General features: G+C 33.5%; 1 protein-coding gene across 1 annotated transcript; it reads left to right on the top strand.

Annotated features, from left to right (window-relative positions):
• On the top strand, positions 1–23445 carry LOC128222791 (alpha-tectorin-like). Its single transcript, XM_052931905.1, has 6 exons — positions 1–387; positions 851–1177; positions 1472–1621; positions 4859–5018; positions 21180–21326; positions 23012–23445. Exons 1-6 carry the CDS (start codon positions 157–159, stop codon positions 23200–23202), a joined length of 1206 nt encoding a protein of 401 aa, XP_052787865.1. The 5' UTR covers positions 1–156; the 3' UTR covers positions 23203–23445.
• Positions 23446–24220: the final 775 nt, after the last annotated feature.

Genomic DNA, 24220 nt, shown 5'->3' with positions numbered 1-24220 from the left:
ATTAGTCTGGTGCTATGAATGCGAAGTGGTTAATCTATTTAACATTTGTATTTTCGGTTTAGACTTAATCTAAATTGCAACGCTATTTATGCTTTATGTGAGTCGTTTAACTGAGAAGTATTATTGCAAAATAGTTCTGACACAAATGTTAAAGCAATGAAACGGTCGGAATATATTGAATTCAAATGTCGTACCCGATTGGCGATATTGCTGGTTGCTGGGATACTGATGACGTGCCCCAATCTGGTGTCATCACTTTCACTCGACAGTTTTTATCCTTATGACGTCGGGGACAACAAAACGGAAGTGAGCGATGATGAAAGTTCTCAACCTATAGAGCTCTACGTCGGCTTTCCGTTCTTTAACAAGACCTACAGTAAAATATATGTGAGTACAGGCCTTGAAATTTAATTTATTTCTTTTGAGACTGTGAAGATTAAAACTCCCCTCCTTGGTACCCCCTATTAAAGGGTCATATACATACGCGTCTGCATACTTATTATACCATCGTAACCTTGAACTTTATGCATGAACACTGTCCTAACGTTCCATTACAAGTTTGTTTTTCGTAAAGTAAAAAGGTCGAAGCCTGAAGCTAGTTTTGATATCGGCGGCGTCTCGGTTTTGTCAAACATCCACTCTTTATGTAAATATTGAGCATACCTCAAAACTCATCCCAAATCTCGGGTTAGTACACATGTTTCGGCGACAATACCCAGATATCCAACAAGGCCCATATCTCCGACCTTAATAATTGTTGAATACATATGTCCCTTATTTTGGCAAAAGGGAACACGACGTGCTGTTTTCGTGCCGTTTGTCCTCATGTATTGTTGTTGACTTTTTTCAGGTGAACAACAATGGCATCATCTCCTTCAATGACAAATTTTCCAAGTACACACCTCAAAATTTTAACGACTCCAATTTCAACATCCGGCTACCCCTTGTTTCCCCGTTTTGGGCAGATGTGGATATCGAACATTCGGAGGGTTTAAACGGAACCATTGTGTACCGACTGGTCGACGATAAACGCTTAGATCATAAAATTTTAAATCGTGCTTCTCAAGATGTGAAAACATATTTTAAAGAAGAAAGTGAATTTTCAGCAAAAATTGTCTTAATAGTAACTTGGTACGAAGTGGGATTTTACGGTGCTTTGATGGATGGACAACTTAAGGTATGTTCTATATATAAATGGCTCAGCCAATGTAGCTTGTTAGATATTGAGTGACGTCATAAGTTCTGATTTTAGTTTTTCAAGCGTCCGTCTTTAAAATAATATAAAAATATCTATAAAAGTGTTATTTAAAAGAATGACCCGCAGTAGCTTTTAATCAGGGTAATGTTAATAAATAACCTATTGACATTGCTATCAAGTATTATTAATACTAATATTAATATAACTATATTTGTCCTCCATTCAGGACTTAATACATACGATATCTTAACTTCAAAACAATTACCTGTACAGCGAAACACGTTTCAAACGGTGCTTATATCGGACGGACAGCACTCCTATGCCATATTCAACTACAAAAAAATCTCGTGGACGACTGGTACGAGTGGTGGTGGTGGGGACGAACTGACTGGTTTGAGCACTTTGGATGGCAAACCGGCTGTGGTAATCCTTCCGACTAATATGGCATTTTACTTTGTTTAACAAGTCCGGAATTGTAATGTTTATTTGAATGTGGAGTTTATTAGTTCATTAGAGGCACATTTATATATCTTATTACAACATATTTTATAATAATATTTATGTAAAAACTACAGAAACAAGCTCAGTAGCAAAAGGTTAAACATAAAACCCGGTTTAGTGGCACTGGTCAAACGCCAAAGACATAGGGCACAAATCACAAACAAGAAACATAGAAGAACAGCACAACACTCCACAAACAGCACAGTGCATACATACTTTATATAAAAAATAGGTATGTTTATCAAGAACTGTAATGTACCGGCTTGGAACGGTCAGTAAAAATGTAAATTTACCGGGGGTTTAATCCAGTTAATGTGTACAAACCTCACTCTTATCCCAACAATCCTTATAAAAGATAAAACGCAAAAGGTAAATCTTATCAAAGTATGCATTAACTTGAGGAAACTTATCAATAAAACAAATAATAATAAACGTTTAGGTAAACCCCAAGTACTTTTATGATTAGATAAATCTACTATACATATTATACAACACCCTAGATCAATATGTTCAACACACTGTATTGTACATGTAGTGGATAAAAATGAACATGAAAAAAACCCAACTAAAAACGAATGTTAATGTTAAGATTTTATTTAAACCTTTGGCTACTTAGCTTGTTTCTGTTTTTTGCATAAATATTAATGTTGATATGATAATAAATTTAAACGAAACAATTAGAGTACTGAGAAAAGTAAAGCACACATTCGTGCTTGATAAGAAAAGGGTGTAAAAATCGATCAGACCTAAGAGGAAATGATTAGCATTCATTAACGCTTGTTGTTTTATTATGTATTTACTTACTTAAGTCTCATCCACATAGATCCATGTAACAGAACAGTGTATAATACATATCAACACAGATGTACATGGTCATTCTATATTGAATTATTAAAAACCCAGTAAGCATATACCTTAATTAAATTTGCAATGATTTAGAAAAACTACAGCCAGTAAAATATTCTTTACTTATTATCAAATATCTTAGGCGAATAATAAGTGAATTAGCGTTAAATGTATTTGAGCAGCAAAACGTGGCCGTGACAGCTATATTCGTTGTAAATGTATTTTATTCGTAGAAAGAGCTTTTGTTTTTACGCTTTTAATTCTAAATATTTCATGCGCGAAAGCAATCTCCTACAGCCATACTATTACCATGATTTTTACGTTAACAAGTTCTAGTTTATTTAAAGCATCAAAAAAAGGAATCGAAAACTATGTGTGATATACTGGTTACATGCCCGGCTGGTCAATATATAATTATTTGTACGGAATCAGTTATATTACCTCGTTCATATTCGTATTAATAAGACCACACTTAGGTCAGGTTTTACGGTTTATTGTAGATGGTGAAAGGTATAATGAAAATCATAACCATAAAAATAACCATGAGTATAACCACATTAATCGCATTCTGAAAAAAGCTAATACAATCATAAGTGTAAGATAATACTTAATATTCTACAAATTACATTATATATACACATATACCCGGTATAATTCATACTTATAAATCAAGAGCATAATAAACGTGATTGCAAAAACAGAAAGGGTAATTTCAGATACAATATCAGAAATAATACGCACCGAAACGTATGTCCAAATCCTCAACAAATATCAAAGTTGACTTCTGAAAGAAGTCCAACCTCCCTCATCAAACTCTGAATAAAAACTGTAATCATGTGACAGATCACATGATTGAAATGGCGGGAAAAACTATAATCCTATGCCTACACGGTCTTGGTCAGAAGACAGGTAATTAAAAATACAATGGTCACAGTGAATGAACTAAATGAACATGAAAAGGTTACACACAACCAATTCTTAACTTATGCAAAGAATTGTACTCTGTAACATAATATGTCTAATTTCTTCGATTTTGCCCCAGCGTTAAATAAGGAAGTTGGACGCACTTATGCAGACGGATTTTTCACCGAGATATTTTAGAATGTTTTTATTTATTTACGTCCACTAAAATTTCAAAATAATTAAAAATAAATTCAAAAATATTACTTACCTCGAACGGGCCCATTTCTTTTGCTCAATGTACAGTGCTCTTTCATTAAACAAGAACGCAAATACTACCATGCGTTCAGTAAACATGTTCGCAGCAAACGTTTGGTTCCCCGCCTGGAGAGCTTCCGCTGCGTTGCATCACAGATACAAAAAAAAAACAAAAAAAAAACGTTTGCTAGCGTTTTGTAAACGCTCGCCTTACTGAACGCACTGTTGGTTTTTACCCAGGAAATGGACACGAGAGTGATTCCTATCAGCGATTTTGTACATATGTACATACAAAATAGTTCATGTGCTACAGTGAATTCGTTTTATTCAACACCAAGCACAATCCCTTTAAACGTATTAAAGGCGCACAATATAGGTTGATACCAAAACTTGTTTTTTAATTTTAATGCATTTCCATGCAAAATTCTTTGAATTAAATGTTTAAAATAAAGAAGCATATGTCATACAGATAGGAAAGTATTACCCCCATTATAAATGTTTTAACTAATAGCTACAAACTCCCCAGTTAAAAAAGCGCTAAAATATATCTTATATTCTTGTATCAGTACACAAATCGTATGTTTTATTGTTTGTTTTGAACATTAAAGTCAAATTTGTTAAATTAGATTATGGCTTGGACAGCTTTATACATTTATATGTAGCTGCGTACAAAACTCAATAAACGAATATTTATTGGCAATCAAATGGCCCCATTCTGAATTTGTTTGGACATTATCGTAAAGAACGTACCAATACTTCGTAAAATCGAAGAGCTCCGGAACTGTACCAAAACATTTGTCTTAGTTATGATTTATAATACACAAAAATATGTCCATACATGAGCATAATTATAAACATAACACAACGTTTTGCTTCGTTGTTCAAAGGAAATGTCATGTGTCTTCTTATTGCCGAAGTAAATAGTTCCAGTATGAACATTCGCCATGCGTTATGTTACCAGAGACAAAAGTATGACTTTGTGCACCTGATGATAGCTCCACGCGTCTATATGCATATTATTTATACCTGTACCTCGTATTACCGGTTAAAAAATGTTTATTGTTGCTTTGTTTGAGCGTCAACGTCCGAACCTGACGACTTGTCCCTATAAAAGATCGCTCTATGAAAAATGCATATATTTATACTCTTTTCCAGGTTGGTTTTTACTCGGGCTGGGAGAGTTACTACATAGTCTCCCAGTCTGGAACGCCGGCCGTCCTAGAAATAGCCAACGCAACAAACGTGGATATCCCTGGCCTCTACATATTCCGAATAGATGGACCGGAAATCGATGATCGCAGCTATAGGGTTCCTGGTAAGAGCGCCTTTCACGTTGCTCTGTTATAATTTTAAAAGTTCAATTAAAAACCAGTTTGTGCCAGAAAGAAATGCATATGGTAAATGATGCAGATATATTGGACCTGTCTTGATGAGATTGACCATGGTTCGTTTTGGTTGTCCAGTAAGCATCTTGTATAGCGAGCTCGCTTCTCACCAATGCCTCCCGCGTAGTTTAGCTAGCGCATTGGTAAGCGTTATCGCTTCTGACCTAGGCGTTCCGGGTTGAATTCGCGTTCTGGGCTTTATGCGTTTTGTTTGTGGTCACCAAGCCGGACACAAGCCGGGTTTGATCCGAGTACTCTACGACTGAATATCACACTCTCGTGCAACAGTTACTTAGCAAAAGTTAACGTAACTTCAATCAAAATAATATTTTTATTGTTGTTTATTATATTTTAAACTGATATTTGTTTAACAACTCGTTTTAGTTAACGAGGTAAAACGGATGGTATAACAATTTTTGTTTCACAAAATTTTCCAAAAAAAAAGATGTTTCCATGAAAATAACTATAGCATGCATTTTGGATAGGGATTAAGTTTTAAGGCAACTAACTGTGCACCAGATGATCAATTTGCAAGAAAAAAAGAAAATAGTCGAAAACTGTCATAAACTTGGTATCAATGTGTACAATGCATTGTAACTTACTAACTAAAGGACCACATAGTTATTTCGTATTTTTCCATTAAAAAAGATAACGGTCTCGGACACATTTTATTTTTACATTTTGGTACTTTTTTAAAATAATTATATCAAACACATTCTATTAAATAATTATCCTAAGATTCGTTACAATTTTGGTGCCAATCTGGTGTACAGTCCCTTTAATATACAGCTATTTGCACTTAATCTCAATTGTGAAACTAATTTAGACCTTGTTGATTGTGTCTTCTATAAATAATAATTACGATGTTATTTCTCCAGAAGTAGAGCAATATACAGTTCTCCATCGGAGCACCACCAATTCCCGTCAAAAACAACTTCGGGTGATTGCTGGTGCATAAGTAAAAGTAATGTGTAAAATTAAAAATAATAATATCAATAAGTTGTAGTGTTTTAACGGTCATTTGTATTATTAAGTTCAAAATGAATCCCAATGAAGTGTATTTAAGGAATGAATTGCGGGCTTGATGTCATTATCGGGGTATGAACGCAATTGGGCTGGTCTAAGTGTGTGGAGTCCGAAGGAGCCCAATTGCGTTCATATCCCCGATAATGACATCAACCCCGCTATTCATTCCTTATATTTACACCAATAGTTCATTATTTAATTCAAGAAACGTTAAAAAAATACTTCATTTCATTTCGGTAATCCGTTCTTTCCTATTCTGTAAATAGGACGACCCGACTGTTACCGGAAACATTTTTTTTTTAAATGACGTCACAATAACGCGGGAAAAGATCAACCACTTGAAATCACTTTTAAACAATCATTATACAGCTGATACCATTTTTCTTCAACACACTATTATCCAAAATGTATTAAACAACAAGTCAAAGCAATGGTGTGTATTTGTTGATTACCAGAGACCCTTTAATACGATAAATAGAGATGCGTTATGGATAAAGTTAATACAAACATGAATAAGCTTTAAAATGACCAACATGATTAAATGTATTTATAATGACGTACAGTCATGTATTAAGCTATGCCCTGCTGGCGAATTGGAATTTTCTCAACTGTTCGATGTAACAGTCGGTCTGAAATTAGGAGAACCACCTTCTCTTCTTTTATCTAATTATATTATTTATAATTGCTAGTTTTGAGAAAGAAAATTTTCAAGCATTTATTCCAAAGGATTTAGACATTTTATCAATGTAATATATGATTTTATTCGCTGATAATATTGTTTTATTTACTATAGATCCAGCAAGTTTACAGGCCCAGATGGATGCTATTTACCATTATTCTGTTATAAGGGATTAAAAATCAATGTAAATAAATCTAAAATTTGGATGTTAAAACCAAATTGTCTTTGTTTGACGCTTGGTCGTTCCAATTTTACTGTACGTTTCAGAGGTATTGGGGTACTTAAATATATTTTTGGTGTCAAGCAACAAACTCCTAACTCTTCTGTATATGGTAAGCTTGGCAGATTTTCATTATCCATTTTATGCAAGAAACGATCTGTAAGATTTCGGTTAAAAATTATGAAAAATGTAATTTCACCAATACATATGGTATGATTCGAATGTTAATATATTTAATGCTACTTGGGCAAAGAGAATAAATTATATTTTTGATCATCTTAGTTTTATGGATGTAAGATAAAACTTCGATGGTAATATCTTGTATCTTCCTTTACTAAAACGTAGAATTCGTGACAAGTTTATTCAAAAATGGAATGCTTCTATAAATGATATGCCAAAACTTTCACTGTATTTTAAAATCAAAGAAAACATTTCTTTTGAAAATTAGTTTGTACAAATTAAAAATGATTAATTTAGAAATTATATCACCTGTTTTAGATTATCAGCACACAATCTTCAAATTGAAACAGGTAGATATTCGGGTACTGCAAGAACCGACAGAAAATGTAAATGTTGTTCTTCAAATACGAGTACCAATTTATGTAATTTTGTACACTATACAATAGATTGAGACAACACCTTCCGGCATTCTATAAATATGTTAAAAGCTGTATTACTAAAGAAATCAACTACATGTAGTTAATAAATTAAAGAAAATCATACTGCCAATGGTTGAATAAGTGTGTCACTTTAATTATTTGAGTAAATTTAAGAAAAGCAGTTAAGGTTCCAGAGTAGATTTTTATCAATGACAAAATATATTTGTTTTTGCAAATATCAGTACTGCACAAACTTCAGTTATAGTTCTATATAATAAATAAAGTAAATGTGAAAATATAACAAAATAGGCACAGGAAAACTCTGCTGAAATATGTAAACAAATAAATAAAAAAGAACAACACAGAATAGTATATTACAAATAAAATATTGATTTACGCACACATGATATACACTTGACAAAATAAATGCAAAAATGTGTATAAAATTAATTATTATATCAGGAAAAAAACCTAAAGGGATAGTATTAATCGGCATAATAAAGAAAACATTAAAGCCACAGTTGAACACTTTACAATTGAAAATTAATTATATGACCAAAAATAACAACAAGTATGAAATATATGATAAATGTGTGTGGACAAAATTCAGAAATAAAACAATACAATCAATATATATCTGAAATATCAAGTATGGAAAGAAACACAAAATAAAGACCTTAAACTGATACCAATCTGAAATGAAGATAATATTACACAAGCTACTCTTAAAATGACACTTAGAAAGTAAACACACAGCTCTAACTGAGGGGCGACCCATTCTCCATATCTGTCGACATGGCGTCTAAATCGTCTAGCCGAGGCTGTGGCTGTACCGCGCCAATAGTAAGTACAAACCGCGACACAATAACTTCGGTCAAAAGAGATAGATTAATGAGGACTCGTATCCAGGAAAGGTGCACTCTTGGAATAAGTTGATTTGTTGACGGTAGCTGGACTAGGAAAGAAGGGAAATCTGATTCTTTAGACGACCAAGGATATGAAGAACCAAATCGAGTCGTTCTTAGAGGAGTTATAGATAGGTCTGAACCAAGAATAATTGTAATAGTTTCAGACAAACTTCAGATGTTCTTTAAGTGTACGAAGAATGTTCAGGAGAGTTCAATTGAAACGTTGACGTTGTCCTTTGGGTGGTAATGGGTAGTCTTTGACTGTTTGACCAGTTTACAGAGCTTCTTGATTATATGACAGTCAAACGTGAATACCATTCGAAGTAAACACAGTGGCAGTTATTTTGAACAGTGCAAAAAATCGAACTTCATGTATGGCATACACGGCCAACACAGGCATTAGAATACAACCTACATTTTAAGCCAATGATATTGCAGATAGGCAATAATTCAGCACTGGACTGAATCATTAAGAATTTCACCTTTTCGCTACGCTCACTCAGCCCATTATTATTCATTAAAAATTTACTTCATGTCATCTAGCTATTATTTATTCCGTTCACAATACCAAATATTTCGCGAAAAACGTCTTATCGCCATAAACCCTTAAAAAATACGGAAACAATGGTTTCCTTTTTCAATCGAAACATGGAAGCTCGGCGAAACATGAAACTTGCGTTAGTTTCATTCACTTATGGATGGATGAATTTACTGTCATCGATAGCGAATCGAGAGAAAGTTGGATCGAATAATAAAACTCATAACATCAATTACAGGTAGTTGTCTAGATATTGACTCATGTGTGCTTACATATCAGAACAGTAACCAGATTTTTTAAGTGAGGTAAAAAAGGTGACACGTTACATATAATGCAAGATCAAGTTATCGCACTTGATCGTATAATATGTCAATGTTATAAATGAAAGAGTTGCTGATATATTGACTTATATGTGCTTACATGCAAAAGCTAAACCAGATTTTTTAAGTCAAAGGAAAAGGGTGCTGACATGTATTTTGTGTTCTATGTCATTGGCGTTGACCCTAGCCATTAAACGGGGCTTATGTTTAAACTTTTGACTTCTGGACCAGTAACTGTAGTTCAGCATATAAATACTAATAGATGAGAGCTTTTGTATAACGTTTAAATACCATACATAGTTGCTGAGATATTGACTTATGCATGCTTTATTGCAAATCCCTAACAAGAAGACTTATTTTTTCCATTAAACAGTTAAGTCGGTTCATCTTTTGAATATTCCACCTGTTAACACGGGCGTTTGGGAAAGAAAAACATAAAACATTTCCCTAAAACCTAAGTGACTACACAACCTCGAAGTTTCTATAATTTCAATAGTGCACTTCACTTCCAGTTTTAAAGCTTTCAATCTCTTCGAAAAGACGATGTGCTGTTTCTATATACTATTTACGTATTTCCAAGAGTATCAAGTAGTTCCATATAAATAAATGTAGAGTTATGGTCAACTTAAGGTTGTTTTTAATACAGCAATGACGCAACCAAGGCTTAAGCATTTTATATAAAAGTTTCGGTTTCATTTCAGAGGTTGCGACCAAGAACTAGTAAAGGTACTTGTATGTGTGGGCTACTTTTTGTGCACTACGTCATATAGGTATGTGTACTCAGTAAAGGTTTATATGTAAGGTACCACGAGGTAAGTCATTGATGCAAGTATGAGATATCCTATAAGTTCAAGTTTAAAAAAGAAAGAAATCGCAAACGACTTTGAACATGTACACGTCTTATTATTTGTGTTTATAAGCAGCCTCGATATTCTTAATATACTTGTTAGTATACAAACAAACTTCTAAACAAATATATGTAAACTAAGCACTAGTTGGTATTAAAGTATGAAATAACGCACAAGAAATTTAGACCGGCGCAGAGTGTTTATTTATATATATATCCTGAAGAAAAACGTTAATAAGGAATGTATATCTTTAAATAAAGCTTCAAAGAAAATTAATATTTAGTTAACGATAAAACTGAACGAAATATTTCTGTCACAAATTTATCATTGTGTCTAGCGGATTACACCGAATAAAATATTGAAATCCCGTTTTATTTCTTTGCTTTCTAGAAACATAACGAGGTATTGAGGTACTTCTGTTGTTTTTAATATATTTCCGAAATTGGCGTGGAGAATATTTACTCATTTGAGACAACTTTATTTTTTCATGACTATAAAACCATCCCTTAGATTTTCTTTTAGGTGCAGCAAAATAACACCGTGCAGTAAGAAATGCAATCTTACTTATATCACTTTTATTTAAAGACAATAATCGCTTGGCTTTTAAAAATATATCCTTGATTTTTTTACAATTTTTATCAAACCAATGAGATTTGTATCGGGATTTTGAAGCCTTTGTGATGTGTTACCAAAGCACTTGAACGATATATTATAAACAGTATTTGAAAATGTTTCCATACAGTCATCAAGGGTCATATTAGGAATTGTTATGTAAATTCTCATAAAATATTTCCCTTTGTGCTGTGTTCCAAACCACTTTATGTTTTTTGCACTGATATATTATCAAACATCGTATTATGGATATTTAGACTAAACGTCATCGGACAATGATCCGATTACTTGGTCAGGTACAAAACATGCATATTATGCACCAGTCAATTGTAACCACGCCCCCCTCCCCAGGTCCGGGGAATAGCGGGGACTTTGACTTTCGGTCCAGCCAAGCCCAGGCAAAGTCCCCGCCCTGCGGGGACGAACTGCTCGTGAAACCCCCGCCTAATACCCTCGCACCCAAGGGACTCTAGGTAAGGCCCATTCCCCACTATATTTGGCTGGAAGACAAAACCAGTGCATTCACCCGGCACTGCGCGGTCACCTGGAAGGTAAAAACACTGCCCATATCCCCGGTAAACCCCCGGACCTGGTGGGGGCGTGGTTACAATCGACTTGTGCATTAGTAACTGAGTTATAACAGGCATGATTTCAAATTAGATAGTCAACCGTGCTGGCAACAAGACTATTTTTATTAACACCATGGTACGTGTATTTTCCCTCCTCTAATCACCCATTCAAAATGCACAAATTGTTTCTCTATACAGGGAATTAATGATTTTTTATAACAAAGGCATTGTATTGTTTGTCGGAGCTTTTACGCACAGGTAAACTATTTACTATAAAGGAATCGATTTCTGGAATGTTGACATAGCAATTTATAGCTATGTATGAACATATAGCAATATTCAATAATGAATATCCTTCTGCAAATTATTAAAGGCAAACTTAAGGTTTCACCATACAAAGCATTATTACTAGTCATATATTAATTTATTATTTTATTCGCAGATTATTGTTTAATTCTTGGTATCATATTTAAGGGCGACAACTGCTATGACAACTATTCTAATACTTACAAGGATTACCTTCAATTTGTGATTCTTTATATATTCGTGCTACAACTGTGCACTAATTAATAAAAGCCGTTGCTTAAATTTACCCATACATATACTTTGGTTTTGTGCACCCGCCCCCATCCCCCTAAATCGTCCAAGGGTAGTTTAATGTCATATACGGGGTAAAAGATAATAAAATACGCTAAAATGCACCATTTCGGACGAGAAATTGTACAAATAATCCAAAATCCCTCTTCCAATGGTCTAAATAAAATAATTTTGGGTTCTGATGGAGGGGCAAAAGTCAAAATATTACGCCCCTATGCTACGCCCCTCTGGGCTCTTGTGTGATTTTCTGTTAGACTGTATTCACTACAATAATGATCATTGCAGCGTATACGACTCACCAACACTCAGATTGCATTAACGGTAATTGCACCTTTAAATCCTTTTAGTTCTTTCTACTCTGAATTCTACATTTTTTTTATGATTACAGCATGATATACCTTAACGTAGAAATTATAGTTCTACTACTATTTCTAGTAGTAATTGCAACCGACACTTTCTGTGCGAGGCGGACATCAATATCAATTTACTTGACTTGCAACGAACTATACAAACGAAACAACTCGGCCACCTCCGGCAAGCTTCGGGATAGACCTCTTAAATAAGCTTCAAGATAAACGAAAATGTGATAAGGCCGCTTGAAGACCAAATCGATGACGTAAATAATATACATGTAGTGAAATGTATGACTTTAATTCGTGTCTTACTTAAGATATGGAGGAACTTGAAATAAGGTTCAAATTCCTCTTCGCCATATGATTAGTTTAATATGTTCATTGACGTTTAAAAACAAAAGGTTTTCAATATTTTTTTCGTGATCATATTGTTTTGATATTGACAGAGGTGTTCTAACTGCCAACATTTTTCTTCCTTCGTTTCTGTGAAAGCAATGCTGGCCCATCAACCGACACGTTGCGATAACATCCGTGTTTTATCACCGAACTTAAGAATGATAAGTTCATTATCTCCTTTAAAGGTGTAACATTGGGCAATACATACTGAGATGTCTCTTCATTAACCTCATTCCTATCGGATATCCCAAGCGTAAATAATGGCCTACGATAAGATCATGTGTTACAAGTGGTTTGTGGTTAAATCATAAATTCATACATGAAGTTAGGGATTTCATATGCAATCATTTCATTTCATTTGGGAAAGGCTGAAATATATTACATTTAAGATACTCATGAATACGTTGATTTAAATTAATAACATTTTCTTTTTCAGGCCACACCAAATTAATGTTTAGTTCCTCGGATTTTTGCAAAAGAAAACCCGAAGCGAGCGAAGAGCGAAAAATATATTTTTCCTTATATTAAATATAAATAAGAAAGATTGTTCAAAATAATTGCCCTTAAACCTATTGTAATGCCATCTTCAACTGAACCTCTAATGAACATTGGGAAAATGTCGGAATACATACTATTTATTCATCCGTGTTTAGTACAAACATTATATGGATAAATCTAATTTCTTATATAATTAAAACGTACTTTAATATGACGATCATTCATAATAGTAAATAACCCTGCTTTTAGTAAAAAGTTTGAAACGACTTATATAAATCTACCTGAATCAGTATAACACCGGTCTCTCAAAACCAGAATAAAATACCCGACCTGCAGGGACACACTGCTGGAAAATTACCTGCCAAATGGCCCCGCAATCCCGAATACTTATGTGAGGCCCATTCCCGACTATTTTCAATATGAAGACAAAACCACATTCACTAGGCACTGCGGGGCCACCTGAAAGGTAAAACACAGCCCATTGCCTCTGCTGTCCACGGTATACCCCTCAAACAAGGACGAGGGGTGGGCGGGACAGTGGTTACAATTGACAAGTGCATTACAATCCCGGATTATGCTGCAAATAAAAACAAAATATACGATGATAAACTTAGGCTTACTTATGTTGAGGTATATCCAGACCAGTGTTTATATCGCTATTTGTGAAAAGGTATTTGTTCAAAACTGTTGTTTTGTCAGAATTTGATCAAAAATGAGCTTGATACATCAATTTGGACCAAACAATGACTCATGTTACAGTTAAGTTGACCTGTCATTTTCAGCAGCGTCGTAAAGAGGTAAAATTTTGGTCCCTTGTATTATGACTTGAATAAAAGTTTTTATAAATAATATCGTTCTGCGTGCAGCGCGTAGCACGAGTTGTATAATAACAGTCACGAGGGTTGTATGTGAACTAACTGTTGTGTACCATGAACCATCTTAGTATTCAATAACTAGCGCGCGATAGAGGGGAATAGCGTTACATCGTTGTTGTTGTTGTTGTTTTAAAATATCCATACGCTACTCCGTGCATGGTTTAATGCATAGACATAAACACCCTCAAACTTGATACAATCAATAATATGAGCTGGTCCTTATGCACTTTAAAATTCATCATTACTTTGATATCTTATCTCCTCCAAGCTGACCTGTTCGGACATTAAAGTAGACTTTATCCCGAACGAAGTAGACATTAAATTGATTGGCGATTAAATGTCATTGCACCTTAATAAATGTTTATTTTAAAATTTAAGGTATCGACACTTAGTTTCGAAATGTCGATATAATAATGTCATCATGGAATGACGAGCTCCATGATGTTTATGTTTAATGGAAAAATACGGGCCAGAGAAACACAGTGGTTGTTTACAGAGTACAGATACCTTTACGTTTTAACATCATACAAATCTACGGTCTTATAATCTGGTTGTCTATCATAGTACTATATCTTTCAAGTTTGAATGACATGTTAATTCAATTTAAAACTCATCAAACAGTTGAAAGTAAGTCATGGCTTTGCTAAATGTTAAACGATTCACATACTTATTTGTCCAATGAGACGGTAGTTTACTTAAAAGTTTACCAATACATTTATTTAAGTAATTCAGCAGTCAGCCGTTATCGATTATAGAAAGACAAAACAAGTGGTTGTTAGTAGTGTCAACAATATTATATAGACCACTAAAACAGTTAAAAGTTGTAACTTTGAACAAACACAAAATAAATGACTATGTGACTCCATTTTTTAAATGTATGTACTGCTCTAAAAATTGTTATGAATGTGCCAGTAGGGACGGTGAACGCACTTTACATTTGCTTTTCTTTCAGTTTTATATTTTGAAAGTATTTCTCAATATATGCCCAGACGCCTTGATATCCTTGATATTGTTTTGCTGTTCTGTTAAAACAAGGTGTTGCCTAAATGCATGTTTTTGCATAATTTTGTATTGCTATGAACATGTATAGATATTTAATACAATAAAAAATGTTGAGTTGTTAATTTGATAAGGAATAAGAAAAGTCAGGTTTATTTCTGTTTGTGGTGAAATGTTCTACATAAATAGGACGGGCGGCATAGTGAATGTGATAAAAGCGATCAAACTGTGAAATGTTATCGTTCATATTATAAACACTCAAACGTTCAAAATACGAATGATAACTAGTTCATAAGTTTCAGCTATTACTGCGATTTTGAGAATATTCAATAATGCTACAGTCCAACCTGCGCTGCAAGTTCAAAATGCATCGGTACTGTTAAGTTGAAGTTATATCATTGTTTTCTTTCGAAATATGAATTAAATATGTATTCATTTCTACTAAATATACAGGTCAATTCTTCGTTATCGACTTTGAAACGGTTGACTAAATTTTGGGATTGACAACTTCACATTCAATTTATATTTCAAGGTTGAAACTTTATCTTCCGTTCGAACATGTCAAAACAAAGACCTACGATATTAAAAGTGTCGGACTGTTTTCATGAACGTTCATATCGTTCATATGTAAATTACTAGTTTCTAAAGAGAAACATAATAAACTCTGATTTCGTGGTAATCCGATTTAAAATATCTTGTTTAGTATGGCATACAATTTTGCAATTATTGATATTAATTCATGAAAAAGTATTTTTATATTAAAAAGTATAAAAACTAACAATTCAGATATAGTTGCAGTAACTAGACCGATTTGGAGAATAGTGAATAATGCTACACTCTCACAACTTTAATAGCCTTAAAATAAGAAATATCATTATGAGAATTCGTGTACAATATTGATGATATCTTGGGATTTAGTTTGATTTTGAAATTTGTCTCCTTATTGTGCGAAAAGTTTTAAAACCGAGGCATATACATTTGCATTTAAGTTTGTTTGACATATTAGTGAAAAAGACACCTCAATTTATGTGAGTTACATTTTTTATTAAATTTAATTAAATATTTGATATATAGCTTAAGGTCACAAAAAGTATATACGTATAGATAAAACAAAATCATATTTTAAAATGACGCAAATCAAAGTAAAAACCTTTGCATGTATAATGACTATGGTCGTTTCAAAATTTCTATGCTGATTGTTAGAACAGTTTTGCATTTCATTTAAAACGGAAATTTATTCATTGAGAGAAACAATAAGGTAGTTATATAAATAATGATAATAATGCATTACACTAGTATAAAACAGGTGATTCTGAATCGAAAAAGGAAGAAAAACAGCGAAATCCATTAAGTTTTGACAATGGATCTATACAAACATCTTTTTTTGTTGATTTTCGGATAGGAAATTAATACATGTTTTGTTTCCCTTTATTTGAGTTTTAAAATAGAGACTGTTATTGTACTGTAACAAAATTCCGATGTTATTTAGAAATAAATTATTTTAAAGCCTAGACATTTTTCTACCTGAATTATACATTGCATACAATTAATAATAATGAACTTATTTAATGTTATACTTGGTTTTATTGCTATGTTTTACCATGTTCCATGCATTTTTTATCTGATTGTCATTTATAACTTTTGAATTATTATCGTCTGCTTCTGGGTATTTGTCGGAGGTCCTAAATTAAGAGGTCATGTGACACTGTAGGTGTAGCCTTATCGCTATCGGCGTGGTGTTAATTGTTATTTGCCCTAGCTTCAAAGTATAAATGTTACATTTTGGCGCGAAAATTAAAGCACACAACTCTGTCATCGTCTGCACTTACACTGCATTATACCTGTTTTGGCAGTATGATTAATTTATCAGCTATTCTTCTAAAAGCCAGTTTGAAAGATTTCATAAGCCAGACATAATGTTCCTTCTGTTTGCTTTAAATAAACACCGACATTTGGCAATACCCTAAACCATAATGATTATGACGTATTTTCAGAAAATCTAAAAATAGTAAAAACGGTCAAGTGTTTATCTGCATCGTATCTTTCATTGTTTTTGACTGAAAATGCAAGGGATTTAGAAAATCTGCCACTTGGACCCAAATCTACCTTGCTGACATTTAAGCAGAGGTGCACATGTCTGACGATTAAAACACACCATAGAGTGTGAAAATGGTTTTTCCCTTTCTAAATAAAGACATTCTACTGACTGGTTTAAACGTTAATCGAAAGGCTATACGAAATGCGCGCGAAATTCGGTTAACAGTCCATGTTGTCCGGAACTGCTCGGCCATCCTCGGCAAGCTTTACAATGAGTGTTTACCGGTGATAATCGGCTTCTTGACATCAAGTTTTACGCAAGTTTAAGCGTAATAAAGATTTTATGCTCAATTAACTAATGTGATATTTACTTTCTTCTAGTAGTCCGACGGACTATTGACTTAAAATGTCTTGTAGTCCGACCATAAATCTGGTACTCTCGGACTACCGGACTACTGTAAGTGTCGAACCCTGGACAAGTGTGCCTATTGAGAAGTGATTCAAGTCGTATCGTTCTTTTCTTTTGAAATATTTATTAAATATGCATTCCTTTCTTTCTCTCAATATATAATTTAGTACTCATAATGATTGACGTCTTTGACATGGTGGTCTTAATTTAGGGATTGACAACTTACAGTAAGACAAATTAAGTTTGAAATTCAAGGGTCATAAGTTATTTTGCGTTTTAACATGTCAAAACAAAGAACTACGATATCAAAAGAGTCCAAGTGTTCCATAAACCATTTCATCTTTTATCATAAGCGACATTAATTTGCTAAACTATGGTACTTTGGTGGGGCCACTTAATAAAGAAATTACTTTTATATGATGGAAATTATAATGCAGATTTTGAATGAACGTGCCTTTGGAGTTTTTTTTTAAGACCGTCAATATTCTCGTGATCGCTCCATAAATTCAATAAAATCAAAATTTAATATAATTTGGCACAACATTTCGAAGCAGTAAGCCAATATGACGCGTTAAACTAAATGTATAGCTTACATAGTGTAAACCATCGCGAATCAATGAAGAAGCTAACGTATAGAGTATGAGTTTAACTATGACATTAGATATTTACAGAGACTGAGAACGGTAGTTTTTAGTTTACATAATCATAGCCATGTTGGCGTTTGCCCAGTGCCACTAAACCGGGTTTATGTTTAAACTTTTTACTACTGGGCTTGTTTCTGTAGCTTTTTGCATAAATATAAATGCCTTTTTTATAAAACTTAGATCTTGAGTTTTAAATCTGAACTCATTCTCGATCTCATTAAATACTCTTCGTGATCATGATGACCTCAGGATTTGAGTCAGAGTTTAGACTAAAAAACATGCATATTTAAATATGCTTAAAAGTAATTTATATCGCTCCAATTGACAAACAGCAGAACATAGAAAAGTTCAGCTGTTCATATAATAATTACATGTAAAGGATCCAACAGTAAATACTTTTCTAATTATTGATTTAATGGGATATCAAGATTTGCAGTTTTGAGTCGGCCCTGGCTCTTAACTCAAAATAAAATAAAGTCAAACCTTAATTTCATAAAAGAGCATAGTATGATTCTAAATCTAGTATGATTTTCTTCTTTTTAAACGTGTATGTTCTCATAAAATGTGTTGGTAAAAATGTTTCGTCAATTTAAAAAAAAAGCAAAGCAGTGTTGCGCTGAGCTTGTTTAACACATAATGATTAAAGGTAATTCACACCAGATGATACAATTGCAAGAAAAAAAAGAAAATTGTCATACAATTACAAAAAAAGAAAGATATTTTCGGTGCAACGCATTGAATAAATGACATCGCATACGGCACATGTATATTTCACAATTTTTTAGTACTTTTCTACGAACTAAATCCCAGTTAATTCAACAATAGCGTCGGTATATGTATCGTTAGGTTTACTCCGTTAGACATTATTTACTGCCAGGGATAATGGCACCGCGCGGCATACTGACCCGTTTGCTACACAAAATCTTAATATTTTGGTTTTTAGTTTGAAATTACAGGTGTATTTATTTATAACACTCAAAACGGAGTCAATCGTTGTGTAGGTTTTAGAAACAATGTAGCAATGTCCACGTTAGGTAATTACGTCATATTGATGACGCAATACCGTATTTCAAAATCATTATTATTTCTCACTTTTTTTATACCATATGCAATATATTTAAAGTAAACTATAGCGGGCATCAATTTTTACTATTTCTTGCACTGCTACCCGCTTACGTTAAAGTTTGATTCGGTTCAGGTTTTAAAGCTGTGTATAGTAACAATTGTAGGATCATCAAGCATTTGATACATGAATCTTTGTCCCTTTTTGTCCTCCATTAAGCTTACAACTACAGATATCTTAGATTTTGCAACCGAAGATATTTCGCAACCACTCCGAAAGCAGATTAGCCAATCCTGAGCTTTCGAAATAACCATGAGGTCTGATTACGCCAGGATATCAGTGCTCACTAAATTTGGTGCGTCCGGTAGCACGGGTATAAAAGTTACCCGGGACGCACACTGGGCACACAAGTTCGGGAGCTCTCTATAGCCTGTTACAATTACAATAATTATCTTAACAATGAAGGTGACAGTTGTTCTCGTCGTTGTTGCGTGCTGTGTTCTTGGATTATTTTCTGGTATATATTAATTACATTATTATGTTTTACATAATATAGTTAAAAGAATACACATCATTTTAAGTGCATCGTTAATCTATGTGTTATACAATACTATTTCTACATAATATAACTTCTACTTTTACTTCTATGTCTTTTTCCGTAACAACTCTTACAATTGGTACAGTTATTGATTAACACTTATTTCGGTATTGTTCATTATTTTAAATATCAATATTTTCGTATAAATATTATCATTATTATTATTATTATAATAATAATTATTATTATTATTTTTTTTATTATTATTATAAATATTATTATTATTATTATTATTATTATTATTTTATTATCATTATTATTATTATTATTATTTTTATTATTATTATTATTATTATTATTATTATTTATGATTATTATTATTATTATTATTATTATTATTATTATTTTCATTATTATTTATCTTTTTTTTTAAATTATAATTGATACTATCATTACTATTTTTAAAAGTATTATTTATATATACTTTTAGTATTATTATGATTAAATATTATAATCAGTAGTTATATTAGTATAAGTATTAGTATTATAAATTTAAAGTGCCCCATCGTGCACTCGTTTAAAATGTCGTAGCATTAAATTTTCTTGAAATAATCTTGATGGAGAATGAGGTATGTGCTTACTTCCAACAATCTTCATTTTTCAATATATTATTTTATAAACTACCTGTAAGATTGTGTTGAAGGTAGCAAATATATTCATTTACTATACTCGTGCCAATGTTTAGAACAGAAATATGTGATAAAAATACCATTTTTAAAGAAGCAGGTTTAATTAACTGAAAACATAATTTACCAAATATTCAGTGCTTAACATAACCATTCGTATTGTACATACAATAATATTAGTAAAATGTTCATAAGGAGTTGACTGATTTTTACAAAACACTCATTGGCTTTGACATATTTATGATATTTTAATTTTCCGTTTAGTTAGTTTAAACATTATATATTTTTCAACCATTGTGAAGAAAACTATGATAACTTATACAAGTCACTCTTGTTGGCACGATGTTGCGCGAGAGTGTGTTCTTGTGTTGTAAGCGAAACCGGAGTGACCGGAGAAAACCCACTTGTCAAGCTTGGTGATCACTTACCAAAATCACATGCGCCCAGGTCGGGAATCGAACCGTGGTGGCATTGGTGTGAAGCGAGTGCGCTAACCACTGCGCTAACCGGACCACCGTTTAGTGGAAACTAGTACACATGTATCCGAGCCAATGCCTTGCTCTTGTAATTTGTTGCTTTACTGTTTACAAAATATTAATATTTGGAGCTGTCATGACTTTCAAGTCTGAGCATAAGCATACACATTCATCGTTTTTTTTTTTATTATTATTTTTCAGGTCAGTCGGAGGCAGTGAAGTGTTATGTGTGCACGTCGCTGACTGGCGGTGGCTGCGCTGACCCCTTCAAAGCCGACTCAACGATCACCACGAAGGACAGTTGCGCTATCTGTGGCAAAACCAAGGGAGCTCAAAGCGGCGTCCAAGGTATCATACATTAGCTACTTTGTTCCATTTCAATCTCAACCATAGCTCAGTAGTAGATCGTCTGTATCGGGTTCGGACGCTCTAAGTAGTACCCTTTAATTTAAGATCTTAATAATTACTTAATAACTATAGTAACGTTGCAGATGGTAGTGAGTCAGGTTTTCTTTAACTCTTTGTTTTTCATCAATACTTGCAAGCGATCATTTCGTGCAAAAAATAGACACATACAATCGTATGTAAAAAAATCTTGGTTTAACGCCTATATTCTTGGCATTTGTTTCGCTACTACATAGGGTGTCTGCATATTTAGGGTTCCAGGATTGTTTAGTCAAAAAAAATACGGAATGCCGTTAAGGTCATCGCCTGTGATTTTTTTGATCTGTGTTTTCACCATCGTACTGTCGCGTTTTCACCATCGTATTATCGAGAATCGCGTTTCAGATCAACACATTCACAAGCGATGGCCCTAACGGCATTCCGTACAAAAACGGCTCTTGCTAGACATAGAATTAACACTGATTTCAAACAGCACAATAATGACAAAGAAGTATGTTTAAAAATATGAGTATGCATATAATCAAGTCAATTTATCAAACCGGTTTGACCATTAGTTGTACTTTAAACGTAGAACTGTTCGCACATTATTCAATGTTAAGATCCCTCATTTCAGTTGAAGCCCGTACTGATCATCAATATTTCGATCCCTTATTTTAGTTGTAGCCCCTACTGATCACGTATCATTCAATATTTCGATCCATCATATCATAGGTACCCAATACTGATTACACATTCAATATTTTGAGCCATTATATCATCTGTAGCAGGTACTGATCACGCGTCATTCAATATTTTGATCTTTCATTTCCGTTGTAGCCCGTACTGACCACACATCATTCAATATTTCTATCCCTCATTTTAGTTGTAGCCCGTACTGATCAGGCATCATTCAATATTTCCATCCCTCGTTTTAGTTGTTGCCTGTACTGATCAGGCATCATTCAATATTTCCATCCCTCGTTTTAGTTGTAGGCCGTACTGATCACGCATCATTCAATATTTCCATCCCTCATTTTAGTTGTAGCCCGTACTGATCAGGCATAATTAAATATTTCGATCCCTTATTTCAGTCCCTGTACTGATTACGCATCATTACACATTTCGATCCCTCATTTCAGTTTTAGCCCGTACTGATCACGCATCATTAAATATTTCGATCCCTCATTTTAATTGTAGCCCGTACTGATCACGCATCATTAAATATTTCGATCCCCCATTAAAGTTTTAGCCCGTACTGATCACGCATCATTAAATATTTCGATCCCTTATTTCAGTTGTTACCCGTACTGATTACGCATCATTACACATTTCGATCCCTCATTTCAGTTTTAGCCCGTACTGATCAGGCATCATTCAATATTTCGATCCCTCATTTCAGTTGTAGCCTGAACTGATCAAGCATAATTAAATGTTCCTTATCATAGTTGTAGCCCTTAGTGATCACGCATCATTCAATATTTCGTTCCATTATTACAGTTGTAGCCCGTACTGATCACATATTTAATTTTTTGATCCCTCATTTAAGTTGTAGCCTGTACTGATAAAACATCATTAAATATTTCGATCCGTCATCAGTGGTAGCGGCATACTTGTCACGCATCATTCAATATTTCGAGCTATCTTTTCAGTGGTAGCCCGTACTTGTGAGACCAGCTCCACGGGAATGTCAGCTGGGTGTCAGTCTGCGAGCCAGGGAGGCGCAAGTGCCGACCTCTGCTACTGTACAAGCGACCTTTGCAACGCCTCAACACGCGCCTCCATAACAACCGCCCTACTCTTCCTCATGCCTGCACTTCTTCTGTGCTTCAAGAAATTATAATTATGTGTTATGTTTAAATCCTGACATGCTACTGTTTTGATTTAATCATTATTTACATTGAACAAAGTGTTTGATGTGCATCTGTGATCAATGTTATTAGCAGCTATAATTACATATGCATTATCGTAGGATTTTTATTTCTTCTGAAAACATTTTGAATTCGTATACTTCATCTCGATTGTAGTGATAATGGACTGAAATTAATTTATGTAAAATGAACATGTTATTAAACAAATAATCTAACACGAGTTATGTTCTGCTTGAGTTATACCTGTCTTTCCCCGATATCACAAAAAAGTTTTTGTCAAATCTCAATCTCAGACGCATCTCATTTTACCACATAGAATTAGTTATTAAAAATCGTATATGTATGTACACCCTTTAAAGCGAATTCTCTCTAAATTTTGTTAAAAAAAACTTTGATCAAGATTCCAGCGTAGTGGATACAAAATATCATAATCATTGTTTAATGTCAGGTTTTGTGATAACAAAACACACTAGCTCAATGAGCTATTCTCCGACATAAAGTGTAATTGAGTATGGTTTTTAACAATTAATTAAGTAACGTATTGCTCTAGAATAAGTTTTCTTCAAAATATTGATAAAAGTTTTTATCAACACTTTCAATGAGAAAATTTGTTTTTAAAAAGAGTAAAAGCATAGCAAGTTTTAATCACACAAGTCTTTGTGGTAAATGTAGTTAAATTAGTTGAGACTCAGATTGAGGTTTCACATGAGTATTTTTGTGATAAAGCTGACTGGGGCTCTATTCAATCACCATCTTAGATTTCACTTAATTTTAAGATACGAACTCAGGTGTTTTGATTGGACTGTAAAACTACTGGCCAATGGAATGAATGTAATCACTCATGAGTGTCTCCGGACAAGGATACGAATAATATTGAATACGAACCCATGTTGAATTAGAGTGACATCTGTATCTCGACTTCCGCTCAATTGCACGCGTCACGTGGTGGTAATCATTAAAGGCATTACGGAATAGGAACCAGAACAAAAT

Source organism: Mya arenaria, chromosome 17, assembly GCF_026914265.1.
Source record: "Mya arenaria isolate MELC-2E11 chromosome 17, ASM2691426v1".
NCBI lineage: Eukaryota > Metazoa > Mollusca > Bivalvia > Myida > Myidae > Mya > Mya arenaria.
The sequence above is the reverse complement of the archived record's forward strand: the minus strand, read 5'-3'. Positions and strand labels throughout refer to the sequence as shown.